Source organism: Trachymyrmex cornetzi, unplaced genomic scaffold (genome assembly GCF_001594075.2).
Source record: "Trachymyrmex cornetzi isolate Tcor2-1 unplaced genomic scaffold, Tcor1.1 scaffold743, whole genome shotgun sequence".
NCBI classification, from domain to species: domain Eukaryota; kingdom Metazoa; phylum Arthropoda; class Insecta; order Hymenoptera; family Formicidae; genus Trachymyrmex; species Trachymyrmex cornetzi.
In genome coordinates this window covers 547,905-563,725 of record NW_017300074.1, presented here as the reverse complement: position 1 = coordinate 563,725, position 15,821 = coordinate 547,905, and the positions used below count along the sequence as shown (strand labels likewise).

Sequence of the window (15,821 nt, the reverse complement as noted above, 5' to 3'; positions counted from 1 at the left end):
AATTCCCTAAATTCATCCCCTTCAATTTTGTTGAAATATTTTTTGTTGAATATTTTTTAAGTTTCTAATATGTAAAAAAATTAAATGTAAAATTAAATATGAAAATTATATTTTATTAATTGCGATTTAAAAATTAAGAAATGATTTTTTTTAATATATATGAAGTGTATTTATAGAACGACGGTAAGCTAGTTTCTGATTTAGAGTGATTGGCTTTTGCTCTATAAATCTACCAAGTTTTCATCAAAAAATCAAAGGACGAGGATTTGCGAACATTTGGTGTGAAGGATCGCATCGTCGGTTACGACGGTCGTTCCTGAGATAGGTGCCCGCAAAACTAATGCATTTCTAATGCTCTACGTGCTCGTGAGGATATAAAAGTTATGGCACTTTGTCGACTCTCCGAGTCTGATTTCATCTCCGTAGTTTACTGTGTGAGGTATATTCTCATTCGCGACCGTCGGTATTTTACGGGACGATTAAAAATTTAGCCGCCGCCCGTTAGCGTAAAATTAACTTACTTTCAGCTGTCGGAAACGCCTTTAACCGGCGTAATATTAATGGAGCAGCCATAAACGGTACATTTTCCGGTAAAATTGTTGCAAATTGGTGCATATTACTGCATCATTTAACAACATTAAAAGATAAATACCCGGAGTACGTGAGTAACTTGATTCCTTTGGCTGGCTTTCAAATTGTTGAAAACATCGCAGACTACGCTCTCTCTATTGAAATACACTTGTAATAACGTCACTCAATACAGAATCAACCAAAGTATTATCGGGAAAGTATTATGCTTTTTCTATTTGCTCACACAATGAATGCATTCTTTATTCATTGAATATTCTGAATACGAAATGCTTTTCCTAGCAGTGTTCCTTAAATGGAAAATTACATTTCACGAAGTTATTATTTAATAAAGTACATTGTCAGTGCGTTAAGTTTTTGCTAAACAGATTTATTCTTTAATAAAATCTATCAACATTACAATACATATCTACAATGTATTTATCTAATAATTTAATTTTCCTTGGTATTTACCAAGTAAAAGAGTGAAAAAGGAATTGCAGGAATGTAGATCGTGAATTTTCAATTTCTTTGCTAGGAAAGAATCGAGTGTTCTTTTTGCTGCAGAGAGATCGGCGATTGGTATGCAATTTTTTTTGGAACGTCGCAATACATAGTCGCTGTTAACCTAGTCAGAATTGGTCGTCGGCCAACAGCAATTCGGTATTGTGTATATAGGGAAGCGGGTCCACAATTTCTCAATCGATTTTGTCGTAAGAGGACGCCAGGCTGCCGGAAGTTCATTACGTCGGCACTTGCCTCCTTGCCTCTGCGGACAATGCCCCTCGATCCTGGCAATTCGCCAGTTCTGTCGTGCATTTTTACGTTTTGATATTAGGCCAAATTCTTGTGGTGTGAGCATCTATTTACGGTCGCTTTCACCTCGACGGTGACACGTTGTGTTTAAATATCAGCGGACCCAGACAGAAGTGGAAGAATTCTGAGTGGAAAGTTTCGACTGGAATTTGGAGCAGGTCTCTCGGTTCAGGAAATTGGAGCGGATTTTCAGGTCGTCTGTCATCACTTTTATAAACGCAAAATATTCTCGACAAAAAATAAAACGCTGTTGCCACCGGGTTGAAATTTATTGTAGAATTGGGACGAAAAATAAACTTCTAACTGCTGGACATTTATTTACTTGTTTTAGGCTGGATTGTTTCACTTTTCAATGAAACTCACTGTCTTACTCTCTTACTTTCTTATGCTGTTACTCTTTTACTCTTTTGTTTATCCAATAGATAAATTTCCACACAGTTTATCCGAAGATGAAATAGCTGATCCTCAAACGTAAATAAAATGTGAAGACATTATATTAACAGAGGATTGAAGGAGAACGTCAAGTTACATCTCTTTATATTATGTACCGGAAATATCCTCTTACGATTCCTTACAGGAGGAGTTTCCTTTACAAGAAGAGTAAAATGGTGATTCCCGGGTACAACCAACATAAAAGTTGCAGCAAATGCCGCTTAAGTGCCACTCCGTTGTAATTCTTTAAGCGGGAGAGGCTTATATATCCTTTAGGAAAATCTACGACGGGAGACTCGACGCCGACGATCGATACGGAACGCGGGACAATAAAGCGCACGACGCATTTCTCACGTCCGGTTTCTGTTTCCCTCTCGGATTTCAAGAATTGATTTTGTCTCGGCTGTTCTCGCTGTCTTAAGTTGCGCAAACCGAAAGGTATCGAGAGTGTTTATCGGCACACGCCAAGCGAAGACTAATGATGACAGTCAAACAAACAAGCCGTCGAACAAAATAGTCATACAAGTCAACAAAAATAAAATTCTCACGTATATTAAGCCTTGCATGGAATTATTTTTATTATAAATTTATTTTAATATATACGTATAAATATTTATTAGGCGTTTAAATATATATTTACACATTATCTTAGATCTTTGCGTGCGAGAAATAGTTTTCACATTTAGCGAACAATTTAAAGATCAAGAATCAAACTCACACAATACACGCTGTAGATCGTAGATGGAGTAGTTTGCAGTAGCAATAAATATATCTCATATGTAGGAACGTGACAAAACATCCTAGGAATTTCTGAGCGTCGGCGTGTGTCGACAGAACGTGCCCATACTTTTGTTCCACTGCGCACTTCTTCAGTTTTATCTCTACATATTACGTTACTGAGCCGATAACAGAATTATGCGTATAAACGATACGACCCTTGCCGCGTCATACATCGAGTTCGTCTCTCATCTTTCATTAGCACACTGTGTTAAATTCATGTCAAATTATACCCAATTTGAGTCGTTTTTCATCATTTCTGTAGGTCGTAATTTTACTTTTATTCGACATGTCCTCAATTTAAAAATAGAGTTTAACAATTTAACTAAAAAGAATGTGTTAAATTTGACTCAGATGTAGTTCTTTTATTTGTTTCAAATTCCATGCTATATACTGTATGCTAAATGCATACGGTAGTCTGGATCTTGAAACTAACCATAGAAATGAATTGATTTACATTTTGACACATATGGCAGTAAAAAATAACAAAATTTATTATTTAACTCGAGAGATTGGGTTACTATAATAGCTCCTCTGATATCTAAGAGTATAACGCCTAGCGTCGTTCTTCACGCAATAATCGCTGTTTGTAGAACAGTAAATTTAGTGATAAATCTCCCCCGTTATTTCGTGAGCTGTTGACAGAAAGAATTGTGATCGTTTTGTCTTAAAAAAAGATTATAGGAAAAGAAAGAAACACTCATTGACACAGTGACACGATTGATACGGTTCCTGAAGGGTGAGAACGTTGGTAACTCGGCGCCCCACCGTGCACCCTCTTTTTACCTCCCTCGTATGTACCAGGGGTACGTACGCCTCTTTACACATCGCTCGTTCTCTTTCTCTCTCTTTCGTTCCACATGTATCATTAAGCTGTTCAGTGTTCACCCTCGTTTTCATTTGAGTCGCTCGGAGCTCACCCTTGGCACGAGAGAACGCGCGCTGTAGTCGTCGGCGACCACCCCTCGCAACGAACAAAAAAATAATATCGTGCTCGAATGAACCAACATTTTTCTCCATCGCACTTCATCCACGTGGCATAGCTCACCTTTCATTTAGAGCCGATCGTCTGCTAAAAATAGTTGAATAATAAATATTTCTCTACTCGAAATTATATTTCTACATTTTATTATTAATTCATATAAACGAGGTGTGCTAAAAATTATCTGTGTGTAATTAAATTATCTGTTTATAAGAGTATTCGTGCAAACGGTGCACTTTATGTGTTTCTATGATGTAAATGTAACGAAATATTGCAATCGATATTTTTATGAAACTGTGAGATAAAATAAATTAATATCTTAAAATGTAGAGTTTTTATATCTGCGGTAGGCGAGTGTGGTGCGCCGTACGAAATGTCTAAAGTGGTGTGTTCTCTCGATTGTCTCAGGGTGGCGAAGAAGCAGAGAATGCAACGGCCGCCACGAGCAGTCCGGAGGAGAAATCAGCGGCAAGCAGTCCCTCAGCGGACGAGCAGGTAATCGCACCGACAGCAGGAGCCACGGCCGAGCCGAAGGAAGAAGCTGCCGCAGCGTCGCCAACAGCAGCCGCCGTAGCTGCTAGTCCGGTCGAGGAAAAGAAAAAGGAACCCACTCCCTCCGCCCCCACTCCCGTCCCGTCCGTCGAGGATAAGAAAGAGGAGGCGATCGAAAAAGTCGAGGCCGAGAAAAAAGTAGTCGAGGTCAGTCAGTCAGCCGGCGGTCACTCCGTAGCGGACCCGGTAGAGATCCCCGTCTACCGAGTCCAGCCAGTCGCGACGCCGTCTATCATTGAGAGGAAAGCCAGTGAGGACCTCCCGTCCCTGCCCCCATCCAGTCCACCGCCGACCCCCATAGATCCATCACCTTTGCAGCAGGCTCGGCAGGCCGCAGCGAACGCTACAGCCCTGGCCGAGGCGCTCAAGCTGCCTGCCGTGGCTGCCGGTAAGGAGGAATCGACACCGCCGGCATCACCGGCACCACCGCTCGACGTCGCGTACCCATCGTCTCGCGAGGATATTCTTCCCCAAGAGAGCCGCGCAAATGAATCCACAACCACCGCTGTCGCGTCCCCCACATCACTCGATTCCTCTACCGACAACTTGCCCCCGACGGAAGCGACCTTTGTCCTCGCGGAAGTAGAGTGCCTGCCGGTGGTAGAGGCCGAGATCGAAGTCGAGACGTCTCAAGATGTTGCGAAAAAAATAGGGAAGACGTTAGGGAGTAGTCGTGATAATAAGGAAGAGGTGCTAGAAGTAGATAGCGACATCGCGATGAAGGAGAAAGTATTTAAGTGCCAGAAAAGTGAGGCAAATTCGGTGAAGGAAACTCCGTCACTTGCGATGGAACGTGATAAAAATATACAGAGCAAAACTGCAGAGGAAGTTCCTGATATTGTTGCGATGGCTAAAATTGTGAATGAGGCTTCACCGGTCGTGGAGTGTCAAACAAAGAGCGAGATAAATAACTGTGAAGTTCCGATGAAGATAAATGTACCGTCTAACGTCGAACATAAAGTTGAGGCTGAAACGTTATCGTCGACTGAGATTGAAACAAAAGACGCTTGTCCGGCGGTAAAGCAATATTTATCGTTTGAAAATATAGGAAATCCTCCAGATGAAACGCAGCACATAAAATCAATTGAGAAATTGCCAGACTCAGATCTTCCTTCAATTGAAAAATGTGTGCCTGTTGACACAGAGAAATTATCGGAAGTTAGTTCTACACCCTTCGCGAAGTCGATCGAAAGCTCGTCAAAGAAATTGGAACAGTCGTCGTCAGTGGTAGAAGTTGTGGAACAATCGAGCGGAATACCGATTGAATACGAACACGATTATGCAAAGCTGAAAGAAATCAAGGAAGAAGAAGAAGTCCCATTGACAACTTCGCCGATTGAATTATTTATAAATTCCGAAGAGGGTCCGCTGTCAGTTTCAGAGGATATTTTGGTAGAAGCCAGGCCTGCGTTGATCATTCCAGAAGATGACAGCGTAGAAGAGCTTACCGACACCACTGAATCCGTCAAGGTGATTCCCGAAACTGACGAAGAGAAACTAGAGATCGAGCTTGAATCGGACGCTGCGTTGCCTACGGAAGAAACCTTGATTTCGGAAGAATTGGAGGATATGTTCGTTCCGGAAAACGCGACAGTTGAGCTATTAACTGAATTTGTCACGTCTGATATGAAAAATGAAATGGAAGCAGTCAGTGAAATTGAAGATATGCTACCATGTCCGCCTGAAGATTTAACCGCATTTAGTCCTCAAACATTCGAGCTCCAAAATACAAGTACAATTGAAACAGAACCAATTGTTAGCAGAAAAGAACCTACCGCGATATCTACGTCAGTCGTTGAGGCAGAACCGTTTACGACATCCCCCTTGCAACTTGAGCAAACCGAGGAGATCAAAAGGTGTCTTCTTTCATCAAAGGATCGCGTAACATCGCCAGAATTCTGTCCCTTAGATGATATAGAATCAATACCGTCAGACGCTCCGACGTGTTCCCTCTCAGAAAAGCACTTGAGTGAACCTCAGACGCTAGCTCTCTCGTCCGAATCCGAAAGCGTACCTATCTCTTTGGAAGATCTACCCCCGGCGCCTGAAGACACGGGGACGCAGAGCTTAGATTCCTTCGATTATCCTTTACCACCGGAAGAACTCTCTTGTCCATTATTATTGATCCCTCCCGCGAACATATCCGTAGCTGAGTTACCACCAGCTCCCGTCGAGCACGCAGCCAACCCAAGAGACCCGACAGAGACACTTCTCACGCCGCCCTTAAGTCCTAACTTCCAACAGTCCAATGTCACACCCGGCATCGCGACCGAAACCGCCACGAAAGATCGCTCACAAATTCTCTCATATGACGAAGACGACAGCAGCAATCGTGAACAATCGATGTTGCTGAGCGAACCGCTGACGATGTCATGTGATCAATCGAACATTGAGTTGAAGGAGAGACTGGCGACCGAGTGCGTAGCGAAGACCGAAAGCCAGGAAGAGGCCTTGTCGTGTCAGTTGTCGAACTCCATCCCGTCGACTGCCGCCAAGGAGCATCACCAGGTGACTAATATGCAACACAACCTCCTGGCATGAATGCAGCCGGCCAAAATTCTTTGGCGGGCGCCTCGTTCCACGTATATCTTCGTCGTACGGTTCGCACAGTACTGTCTCTGTGGTCTTATAGCCTGAAAATGAAAATATCGGCTCTCCCGATCTCCACTCTCTTTCCAAAATCCCTCCAATGCTCTCTGTTCAAAAATTATCGAACACATACTTTGAACTCCAATAACCTTTTTATTCCCTCATCTCTTTTTTCATATCCAGCGCACAACCTCATCTTTCCGCTCCGTTCTCTCGACGAAGGGTAACATCGAGTGACAGGAGACTGACAGTTACGTCCGGGGGAGACCTTGAATAATTCTCGTCTCGAGAACAAAATTATATTTTGCTGTTTGGGTGTGCCGATGCACGACCGGAGCCGGTCAGTCCTCAGAGAGTCCGCTAAATCCATTTTCCATCCCGATGCGTCCCCGTTGTGTTTCAACGCCTGAGGGTCTCGTTTCGTGTGCATCCTTCGTTCTGTCGAACGTGATTAACACAAGCCTTACTCTGCTACTCGATGTCCTCCGACGCTTCCGCTCAACTCTCCGTTTTAAAAGTCCATATGTATATTACCATGACTACCTATTGCCACCTGTGTTGTTTGCCTCTTGGTTTTCTTGATAATATTAACACGAACCTTTCATATGATTAAAATCAATACGTTGCAGTAGAGTACTTTTTATGGCGCGGCGAATAGCAGATCATTCGCGCTGCTGCGTCAGTCGATGTCATTTCCGTAGATTTTGAATCTTTTCATATCGAACGCTCTCTTATACTAATAATAACATAGACGCTCAAATAAATTATAGGTGCCTCTAGCGTGAATCTCATTGATAGACGTAAAAGCAGTTGGTCTAATGATACGCGCGTGGTAGCTGGCGTTTTAGATATTTTTGATAGACGTGCTCATTAGAAGAGCTCAATACTTACTGTCGTGCTGTTCTCGTATTTGCATCTGTTGTATCGTAAGCATCTTGTACTTGCGCATGCCGAGTTTTCTTATCTGAGGGTTCGCCAGCGGGATTTTCAATTCTTTGCGCTGCCCGAAGCATGACGAAACGATTCTGCTGAGGCATTTTGTCGTCGTATGCTGCGTTTCAAGCGAGGAGGTAATAGTCATCGCGATTGTCCAGGCGCACTAAAACACAGACTAAATTTAGAAATACGCTTTAACGCGTTTAATACGTTTATATCAAAAATATTTTTAGTGTTAGTATGTTAGTGTAACCATTTATCTAGAAAATACCGTTTCTATTGTAAGTTACTGTACATTTTCTTACTTATTTATATGCTGTAAAGTAGAGTAACTTCGGCCCAAATTTTGATATCCAAACGGCATGCATATAAAAATTGAGATATAAGACGTTTTAAGACATCTTATGTTTTGATTTTGAACGTATATATACTATATATTTTTTTAAAATAGCATTTTTTTTAATTTGAGCCAAAATTATCCCGACTAGGTCAAAGTTATCTCATTTTGAGGTGACAAAAAATTCAATTTTGAGCTCTATTCCTAAATAATCTCAGGCTATTTGCAATCTCCTACTTGAACCGCAACATAATCATCTCGTGATGATTCATTTGTGATACTTATTTAAATCTGATGATTCACAAGAAGGGAAGAGATATTGTTTTCTTTATGAACGAAAGGTATTCGGCAGAATCGGTATTACGTCTTCCTTTGTCCTCGTTACAGCATGCTGGGATTTGGACTTGAAGAAAAAAAGAAATGATGAATGAATGAATACGTGACGATCACATAACGAAGAGACTTGTATTTTACAGAACGCTCCGGAAGTTGAGGCGCCAGTAGAAAACAACGTCGCCCACGATGCTAGCACGACGGAGAGTGTCGATGAGGCTCCCAAAGTTGCACCACCGGCTGTCCCGACCGAAGCACCCGCCTCCCCGCCAACAGCACCGGCTATCACTGAGGACGTCGCCTCGGTCACCAAGGTATACATACATACATATATGTATATATATAGACATATATATATATAATTCTCAGTCTAGCCATAGTCTGAAGATTATAATCACGTACACTACGTCCGTGCTATTATTAGCCTGGAGTGAGTCATTGTCGATGATGCGCGGGATAGTATCGATCGACCGTTTCGAGGAGAGTCTCAACAACTCTCTTTATCATTTATTTGCTTTGTGACTGGACATTTTACTTATGTACGTATATGAAGTACTTTAATGAGGAAGTTGAAGGATGATGGCAATGAAATGAGAATATTATTGTTAAATTATACATTATGAAGAGTTAAAATACAGTAGTAGAATCTTTATCTAAAAAAAAATCTCTGTATTAACAAATTCTCAGTTCAATAACCATTAATATTTTGTCGATAATTAATAAAACAATGAAGATGTAATAATATATCTTGACATGTAATAATATATCTCTGATAATTATCAGATGAAAATTGATTAGACAGTTTAAGTAATGAGTTACTTAATATAATTTTGATATGATTTTTATATATGCATGATGATCGCCAAGAGATCATTTACGTTCGATGAGCGTAAATGAGTCTGAAGGTCATTATCAAGTATACTGACCGAGGAAGATTAATGAGCGAGGGGCCATCTGATCATTAATACTGCGATCGCACCTTTTTACAGTGACTAAGCAGTCATAAACGTCATTAATGCTTTTGTTCTCTTTCTCTCTAAAGGCCATCGAGGAGATCGACATAAGTGATAAAGCAGTCGCGGCGGCAGTGAACGAAGCTATCGAATGCAACACGAATGTAAGTATCCCTTTTTTTCTCGCATAAAACTTTCGCAACATCGATTCGCACTTAAATAGACAATTCATTAATCTTTTTTTCTTTTTCAGGAAATCATCGCTGACGCGCACCACCAAAACAACATAAACGAATAAGCGCCACTAATCGAATTGTATTTTGGAAAGAAGAAAGTTCTTTTCTCTCGTTAAAACCAAAAAAGTATATTATATAGATATGTATATTTGGACCATTCCTGCAACAGAAAATAACGTTCTTTCGTTACGAGCAGCAAAAGGGGAAAACGGGGCGACGACGACAATGACGATGATAACGACGACCGCGGCATCGCGAGAGCATATAGACTCTATAGTAGGCCTATTAATTATTAGATGATGTTTAACGGCAGGGCAAACGAGAATACGTGCATGAAAGTTTATGATAGTTTATTCAAGAACTATTATTACGTTCATGAGGTCATACATTACGTGAAACGTATTCTGGAGGAGCACACATAACGTTACGTGCACGGTCTCTCTTTCACAGATTAAATGATGCTCGTTTCATTCCTTGTGGCGCGCGGAAAGGCCTTTAAGGCGCCGAAATTAAGCTTTCAGCTTGTCTCTAGCCGCGAGTTACAACGATCGTCCCTGCTGTGTAGAAATTTTTAAAGTATCATTAACTGTTACTGAAGTAAAGTCTAATGCTCGAACATCGCGCGACGGACAAGCGATAAAAGCGATTAAGATCGTCAAGACGATAGGATCGTTCGTCGCGCATTCCAGAGGAAATACTCATTGGATGGCGCCCTCCCGTAATTACATAACTATTGTACTCTATGAGAGAGCGAAAGAGTGTGAACGAGAATGAAAGTGACAGAAAGAAAGAGAGAGCATGAAAGAGAATGTGAGAAAGAGAGAGAGAGAGAGAAAGAAAGCCGAAATATAGAGGAGGAAATCGAGAGGGCAGGCTGTGTGTGATATAGCGATTGACGGTGTGAAAGGGGAAAGAGAATGATAGCGCGCGAAACGAGAGAGATGCATCTTCGCCACGATGAGAACAGGAAAAAGATGGAAATACGCGAGCGAGAAAAGTGGAAGAAGGAAGCGGAAGAAGATTTAGGAACACGCGACAAAGTTTCGCACTCACATCGGCGACTTCGAGGGCACCCGGCACATTGTTTCGCTCGTATTTCCTTCGCGGTCCTTGGTTTTCCTTTTTCCGTTTACATCGGTACAATCGAGACGTTTTACGTTGTAACGAGGAACTGCACATTTTTAACATAATTTTGATAGGCGCGGGCACAAAGGCGCTGCGAGAACACGAAGAAAACACATTATACACCAACACATGCAATGAGGGACATTTACACCGCGTATACGTACGTACCATGGAATATACGAGATAAAGTATATACAGTAAGTCGAAAAAAAAAACGAGATGTAAGTGATATATTAATCTAGACTATAGAGAGAATGCGTTTGTGTAAATTCGGCGTTTGTTCGAAACATTGCTACTTCTCCATACGAGAGAGAACACTTATGACGAAGCCTATCGTAATTTTTATGATAATCATTAAAAAGTATCGCCTAATTACAATTTACGAGACATGCACAATTTACCACTCCGGAACGGACCTCCAAACCTTTGTCAAGTTTTCATACGGATGTTTCTACGTTTCTACGTTTATACGGATCTCCAGAAGTAAAAGAGTAATTATCTTACGAGAAGCTTTTTTTATTAAGATCGCGTAGCATAGATCATAAAGTTGTAAACGAGAAGCGAATTATACACGTGTGAGACGCTTCGATATCCGGTAATATCGCCGAGCGATAAAGAGGTAAAGGATCGAGTCTTCACTCGTGTCTGGCATTAATTTTTAAGCGGTTACATACATATTTACGTATAAGGGCGGGAAAGAAGTAAAGTTAAAAGTTGTATAGTAAAACCATTCATTAAATATATCTGTCCGTAAAAATGATCTTTACAACGAAAAGAAAAAAAAAAAGATTCATTGTCTTCTTAATAGGACGACACGTTTTGGCGACGAGAGCGAACTTTTTATCGAAATTCTTCACGAGCGAATCGAGACTGATAATATCCGTGCACCTATACCATTTCTCTAGTGATTGTTATCATTCTGAGGCGCCGTCGAGGCAAACCTCGCTCGTTTATTTATTTTGCGCCGGAGACTACAAAATTGTGAATGAGATCTTTGAATCGAGACCGCCTCAGATGCGAAAATACAGTCTCCAGTATCTTCGATCAGCAATTATAATAGTAACTAAACTATTCTACATTTATCTATAACCTATAATAAACTGTGAAACAAAGTGTAAACAGCAGCGAGTATTTATTTCATCATCATTATGAAACCTGTGTCCTGCACAACTTATAATTGGTACATATTTTAATACATATATAAGAATTATATACACATTTCTTTTTCTTTGTAAAAATATCAAAACTTATACTAGCTTTTCTAAACTGTTTATTATCGTATCTAACTCATCTTTATTCAGTTCCAAATTTATGATATGCCGAGATTCCTTATCTTCTATTATGAGATCTAACTGAAGTAGAGATTCTCTTAACGAGGCCATCTTGCTCGAACCCATTACCAACTGTAAAGAAATGTAATGACATAAGCCAAGAATATAAGCCATTATAAGCAGATAGAATGATTATCAACAAGCATGATACCTTCAATCTCCAATCGTGATCAATCACGGTTGGCAATTTTCTTTTGTAATGTTCCCTCAATAAAGCGTCAGTCAGTTGTTCCCTGCGTACTTTCAAGCAAGTAAGAATGTTCTGTTGCACTTGCTCGGGTAACTCATGGTATTCTTGTGGCATCTGGAAAACATTTTCCAATAAAAATAGTCTTTTAATAGCTCAATAATAATAAACAATTAACAATAACAAGAAGGGACTACAAGCCCGATTTTTATGTATTTCAAATTCTTAGAAGATACGTTTCGACCTTATTGTTAGGACATCCTCAGTGTAAAGAAATTAAATGCAAATTTGACAAAATTAATAAAACGGTTAAAATTATACAATTTATAGTTATGCAAAAAGTTGGTAGTATTTATTCTATCTATCTTCCGCACAATGCAATGCTTTTCGTTCTGGTAATATTACCCGTTATATTCTTCCATTATACAGTCGCAATAAGTCCATAATGATAAAAATATTGAACATGAGTTAAATAAAAATGTACCAGCACACATTCTGTTATCAAATTAATAAAATAGATTATAAAAATTAAAATAATGAATAAATGATCGTTATATTCAAAATTATTAGTATATACGATCCTTATTTTAATAGACAACTATATTAAAGTGTGTGTTAATAAATAAAATTATTATACACATATACCTCAACTGCGATTGGTAAACCAGGATATAATCAATAATTGAAACAATGAGTTAATTTAATTCGCAAGAAGCATTATTTTAATTTTTATAATCTATTTTATTAATTTGATAACAGAATGTGTGCTGATATATTTTTATTTAATGACTTATCATTTTCAATATTTTTATCATTATGGACTTATTGCGATTGTTATAATGGAAGAATATAACCGAAGAATATCACCAGAACGAAAAGCATTGCATTGTGCGGAAGATAAATAGAATAAATACTATACCAACTTTTTGCGTAACTATAAATTGTATAATTTTAACCGTTTTATTAATTTTGTCAAATTTGCATTTAATTTCTTTACACTGAGGATAACCTAATAATAAAGTCGAAACGTATATTCTAAGAATTTGAAATACATAAAAATCTGGCTTGTACCTCTTCTTGTTATTTATTATTTATTTACCAATAAAGTTTATTTGGAGTACAAAGGAGTTCAAATATAGAATTATAGTAGATTTACAATATGATTAAAATAAATTATTCCATATTTGAGCTCCTTTATACTCCAAGTAAATATGACATACGATACACAACACAAAGGCAAAAGATATTTTCCAGCAAGAGACACAGGCTATTTTTTTTAGGAGATACAATTGACACGTGTCGTTCGATCTTTGTTATTCAATAAATGCCAAGATACTTGTGTTGATTGACACGCCTGAAAAGAAAATAGCCACACATGACTCAGTATAATAGAGTAATCATATGCTTGTTTGTCAATGTTAAGGTCAAAGTCTCACTACAAATGCTTTGAAGCATTTGATTGACTAATCAGACAAAAGAATTTTATTAATTGACCAATCAAAGAATGTTTCAAAGCATTTGTAGCACCATGTTGACTGTTTCTCTCTCTTTAGACCTGGTTCCATCAATGTAAAATAAACTTTAATCTCGTTTAACTTACTGTTTATCTTTTTCTAATTCTCAGAAGTAAAAAAAGATAAAAAGTGAATTGGACTGAGATTAAAGTTAATCTTACAAGTCGACATAAACATTCTATCTCTCTTGGCATTCAGTACAACAAAAATAAAACGACACTTATATCAACTTTGTGTCATCAAATGGAAAGCATCCTTAGTTTAATTGACATGACAACCAATTTCTCAGCAGATATACCTTTTCCTCTATTATATAGAGAGATGCAGGATTTCGTAATAATGACGATATCAGTTTGTAAACTCCTTCGTACTCCGCTCTACTCCAATCCATGCTGTTGGCGAATTTGCGATATGATGGTCCTGGGCGACCACAGATCTCATCAACGCATGCATGCAACAGCTTAATACAAAATGAAATTGTTACACGATATCAAACAAAAATAAGGACACACATTATTGTATCACAAACCTCCTTTAAGACATCGCTCTTTTCCTCGCTGAAGAGGCTGATGTACAGCGACTGAGTACTCTCCATTGTTCTTTTCAATGTGTGTTCCTCTTTCATCGACAGTGTCAACGTGAAAGCGGATTAGAATTTACAAAATCTCATACTTGTACAAAATGTCATAATTATGTTGCATCTCGCGACATTCAATTGACAGAAGATTCTTGCAATTTTAGACTGCAAGAATGCACTTGAGAGGATTTTTGAAGTACTTCCACCGGTTGATGATTTTATGTCTTCAACTTTTCCTTGAGATTACATGATACCCAAATGTTAAAACTCTGAATATGTTATATGTTATAATTCTTAAATTATTTTTCCTAATTTTTTAATACAGTTTTAAATAATTCTGACTTTGTCCTAATGGCCTTTCTTGATGAGTTTCGAACAATCGCTGAAAACGCACTAGACGTTTGAGGTTAGAAAGACGCTTTTGACATTTCGCCAGCAGCTCTCGTCATCTGCTGGCGAATCTCGGAAACATGTAATGTACACAAATTTACGTCAGCCGATAATAGTCAGTCGGTTCTGAAAAAAGCCGAATGATCGCTCTCAAGTTTCTATCTGCATTATCTACATATATGTAACCGATCGTACCGACTGAGTTGCGTAAGCTCTACTTTCTCCTCGTCAGATGGCGCCACCAATCCTGCTGGCTGTCTCGATTTCAAACGGCAGTCATTACCCGCCATTGTCGTCACTCACCGTTAGAGACTAGACCGGTTAGACGTAATTCGCGGCAAGTTTTGCGAGTATACGGTTGCGAATGTACGTTTTTGTCGCGATTCCTTCTGTCCTGTTCCCTCCGGATCCTCCTGCAGGTTTGGCGACACATTTTGACTTAAGGTATCTCCAGTCCTTTCCTCAATTAAATCTAGGTATAAAATTGCTCAACATTCGTATGCATTTGAACGTATGTAAGTATATATAGATCGCCGATCGATCCGGATTTTTAGAATGGGTTAACCGCGGACACTGACATGATTTCGCACTTAATGGAACATTTATCGTTGTTATCTGCTTCTACCTACATTCCACGTGATATACACGATATATACGTTGATTTACGTTCTTCCTACGGTTGGTGAGTGCCTTGCCATTATGGCCGCCATCATTTTCAATCGGAGAATGACTTGTGCGAATCTCCGGCACTCCGGTTTTTTTTACAATTGTACGAATCTTTAGCTTTCCGGCTAATGGAAAAAATCTCTGGCTAATCGTTTAAAATTTAGATGGTCTTTTTTTAAATATGCGAATCCATTTCCTCCGGTTTCGGTCCCCCCCCCCTCCATCTCTCTCTCTCTCTCTCTCTCTCTCTCTCTCTCTCTCTCTCTCAACTCTCCCTTTTCTCTTTCTTTTTAGTAGAGAGAGAGAAAACACTACAAAATGGCGGAAGCACAGAGTTACATAACGTACAATGCGTAATGCATAAGAAAATTCATAAGAAAAATTCCTTCATTTCCTTTCTTTCTGAAATAAAAAACTGATTCGTTGATTTTTTTAAGACCCGATTGCACCAACGTTACTTTGACTTCAAGCAAGGCTTAAAATTTTTTTTGTTTCTCTTTTTTTTTCTAAAAGTAAATCAA

The 15,821-nt window shown here is 39.2% G+C and overlaps 2 protein-coding genes across 2 annotated transcripts in view; one reads left to right on the top strand and one right to left on the bottom strand.

The window, feature by feature from the left end:
• Nucleotides 1-11,754, top strand: part of LOC108767982 (A kinase anchor protein 200) — a 72,260-nt gene extending 60,506 nt beyond the window's left edge. The window contains exons 5-8 of the mRNA XM_018518150.1: nucleotides 3,983-6,634; nucleotides 8,465-8,635; nucleotides 9,364-9,438; nucleotides 9,528-11,754. Coding sequence (XP_018373652.1) covers nucleotides 3,983-6,634; nucleotides 8,465-8,635; nucleotides 9,364-9,438; nucleotides 9,528-9,572 — 2,943 coding nt within the window. The 3' untranslated portion in view covers nucleotides 9,573-11,754. The remainder of the gene's footprint in view (nucleotides 1-3,982; nucleotides 6,635-8,464; nucleotides 8,636-9,363; nucleotides 9,439-9,527) is intronic.
• Nucleotides 11,755-11,766: 12 nt separating this feature from the next.
• Nucleotides 11,767-14,558, bottom strand: LOC108767980 (COMM domain-containing protein 8). The gene is made up of 4 exons (XM_018518149.1): nucleotides 14,197-14,558; nucleotides 13,966-14,127; nucleotides 12,118-12,270; nucleotides 11,767-12,038 (listed from the first exon to the last, which is right to left on the bottom strand). Exons 1-4 carry the CDS (start codon nucleotides 14,290-14,292, stop codon nucleotides 11,883-11,885), a joined length of 567 nt encoding a protein of 188 aa, XP_018373651.1. The 5' UTR covers nucleotides 14,293-14,558; the 3' UTR covers nucleotides 11,767-11,882.
• Between the last annotated feature and the right edge of the window lie 1,263 nt (nucleotides 14,559-15,821).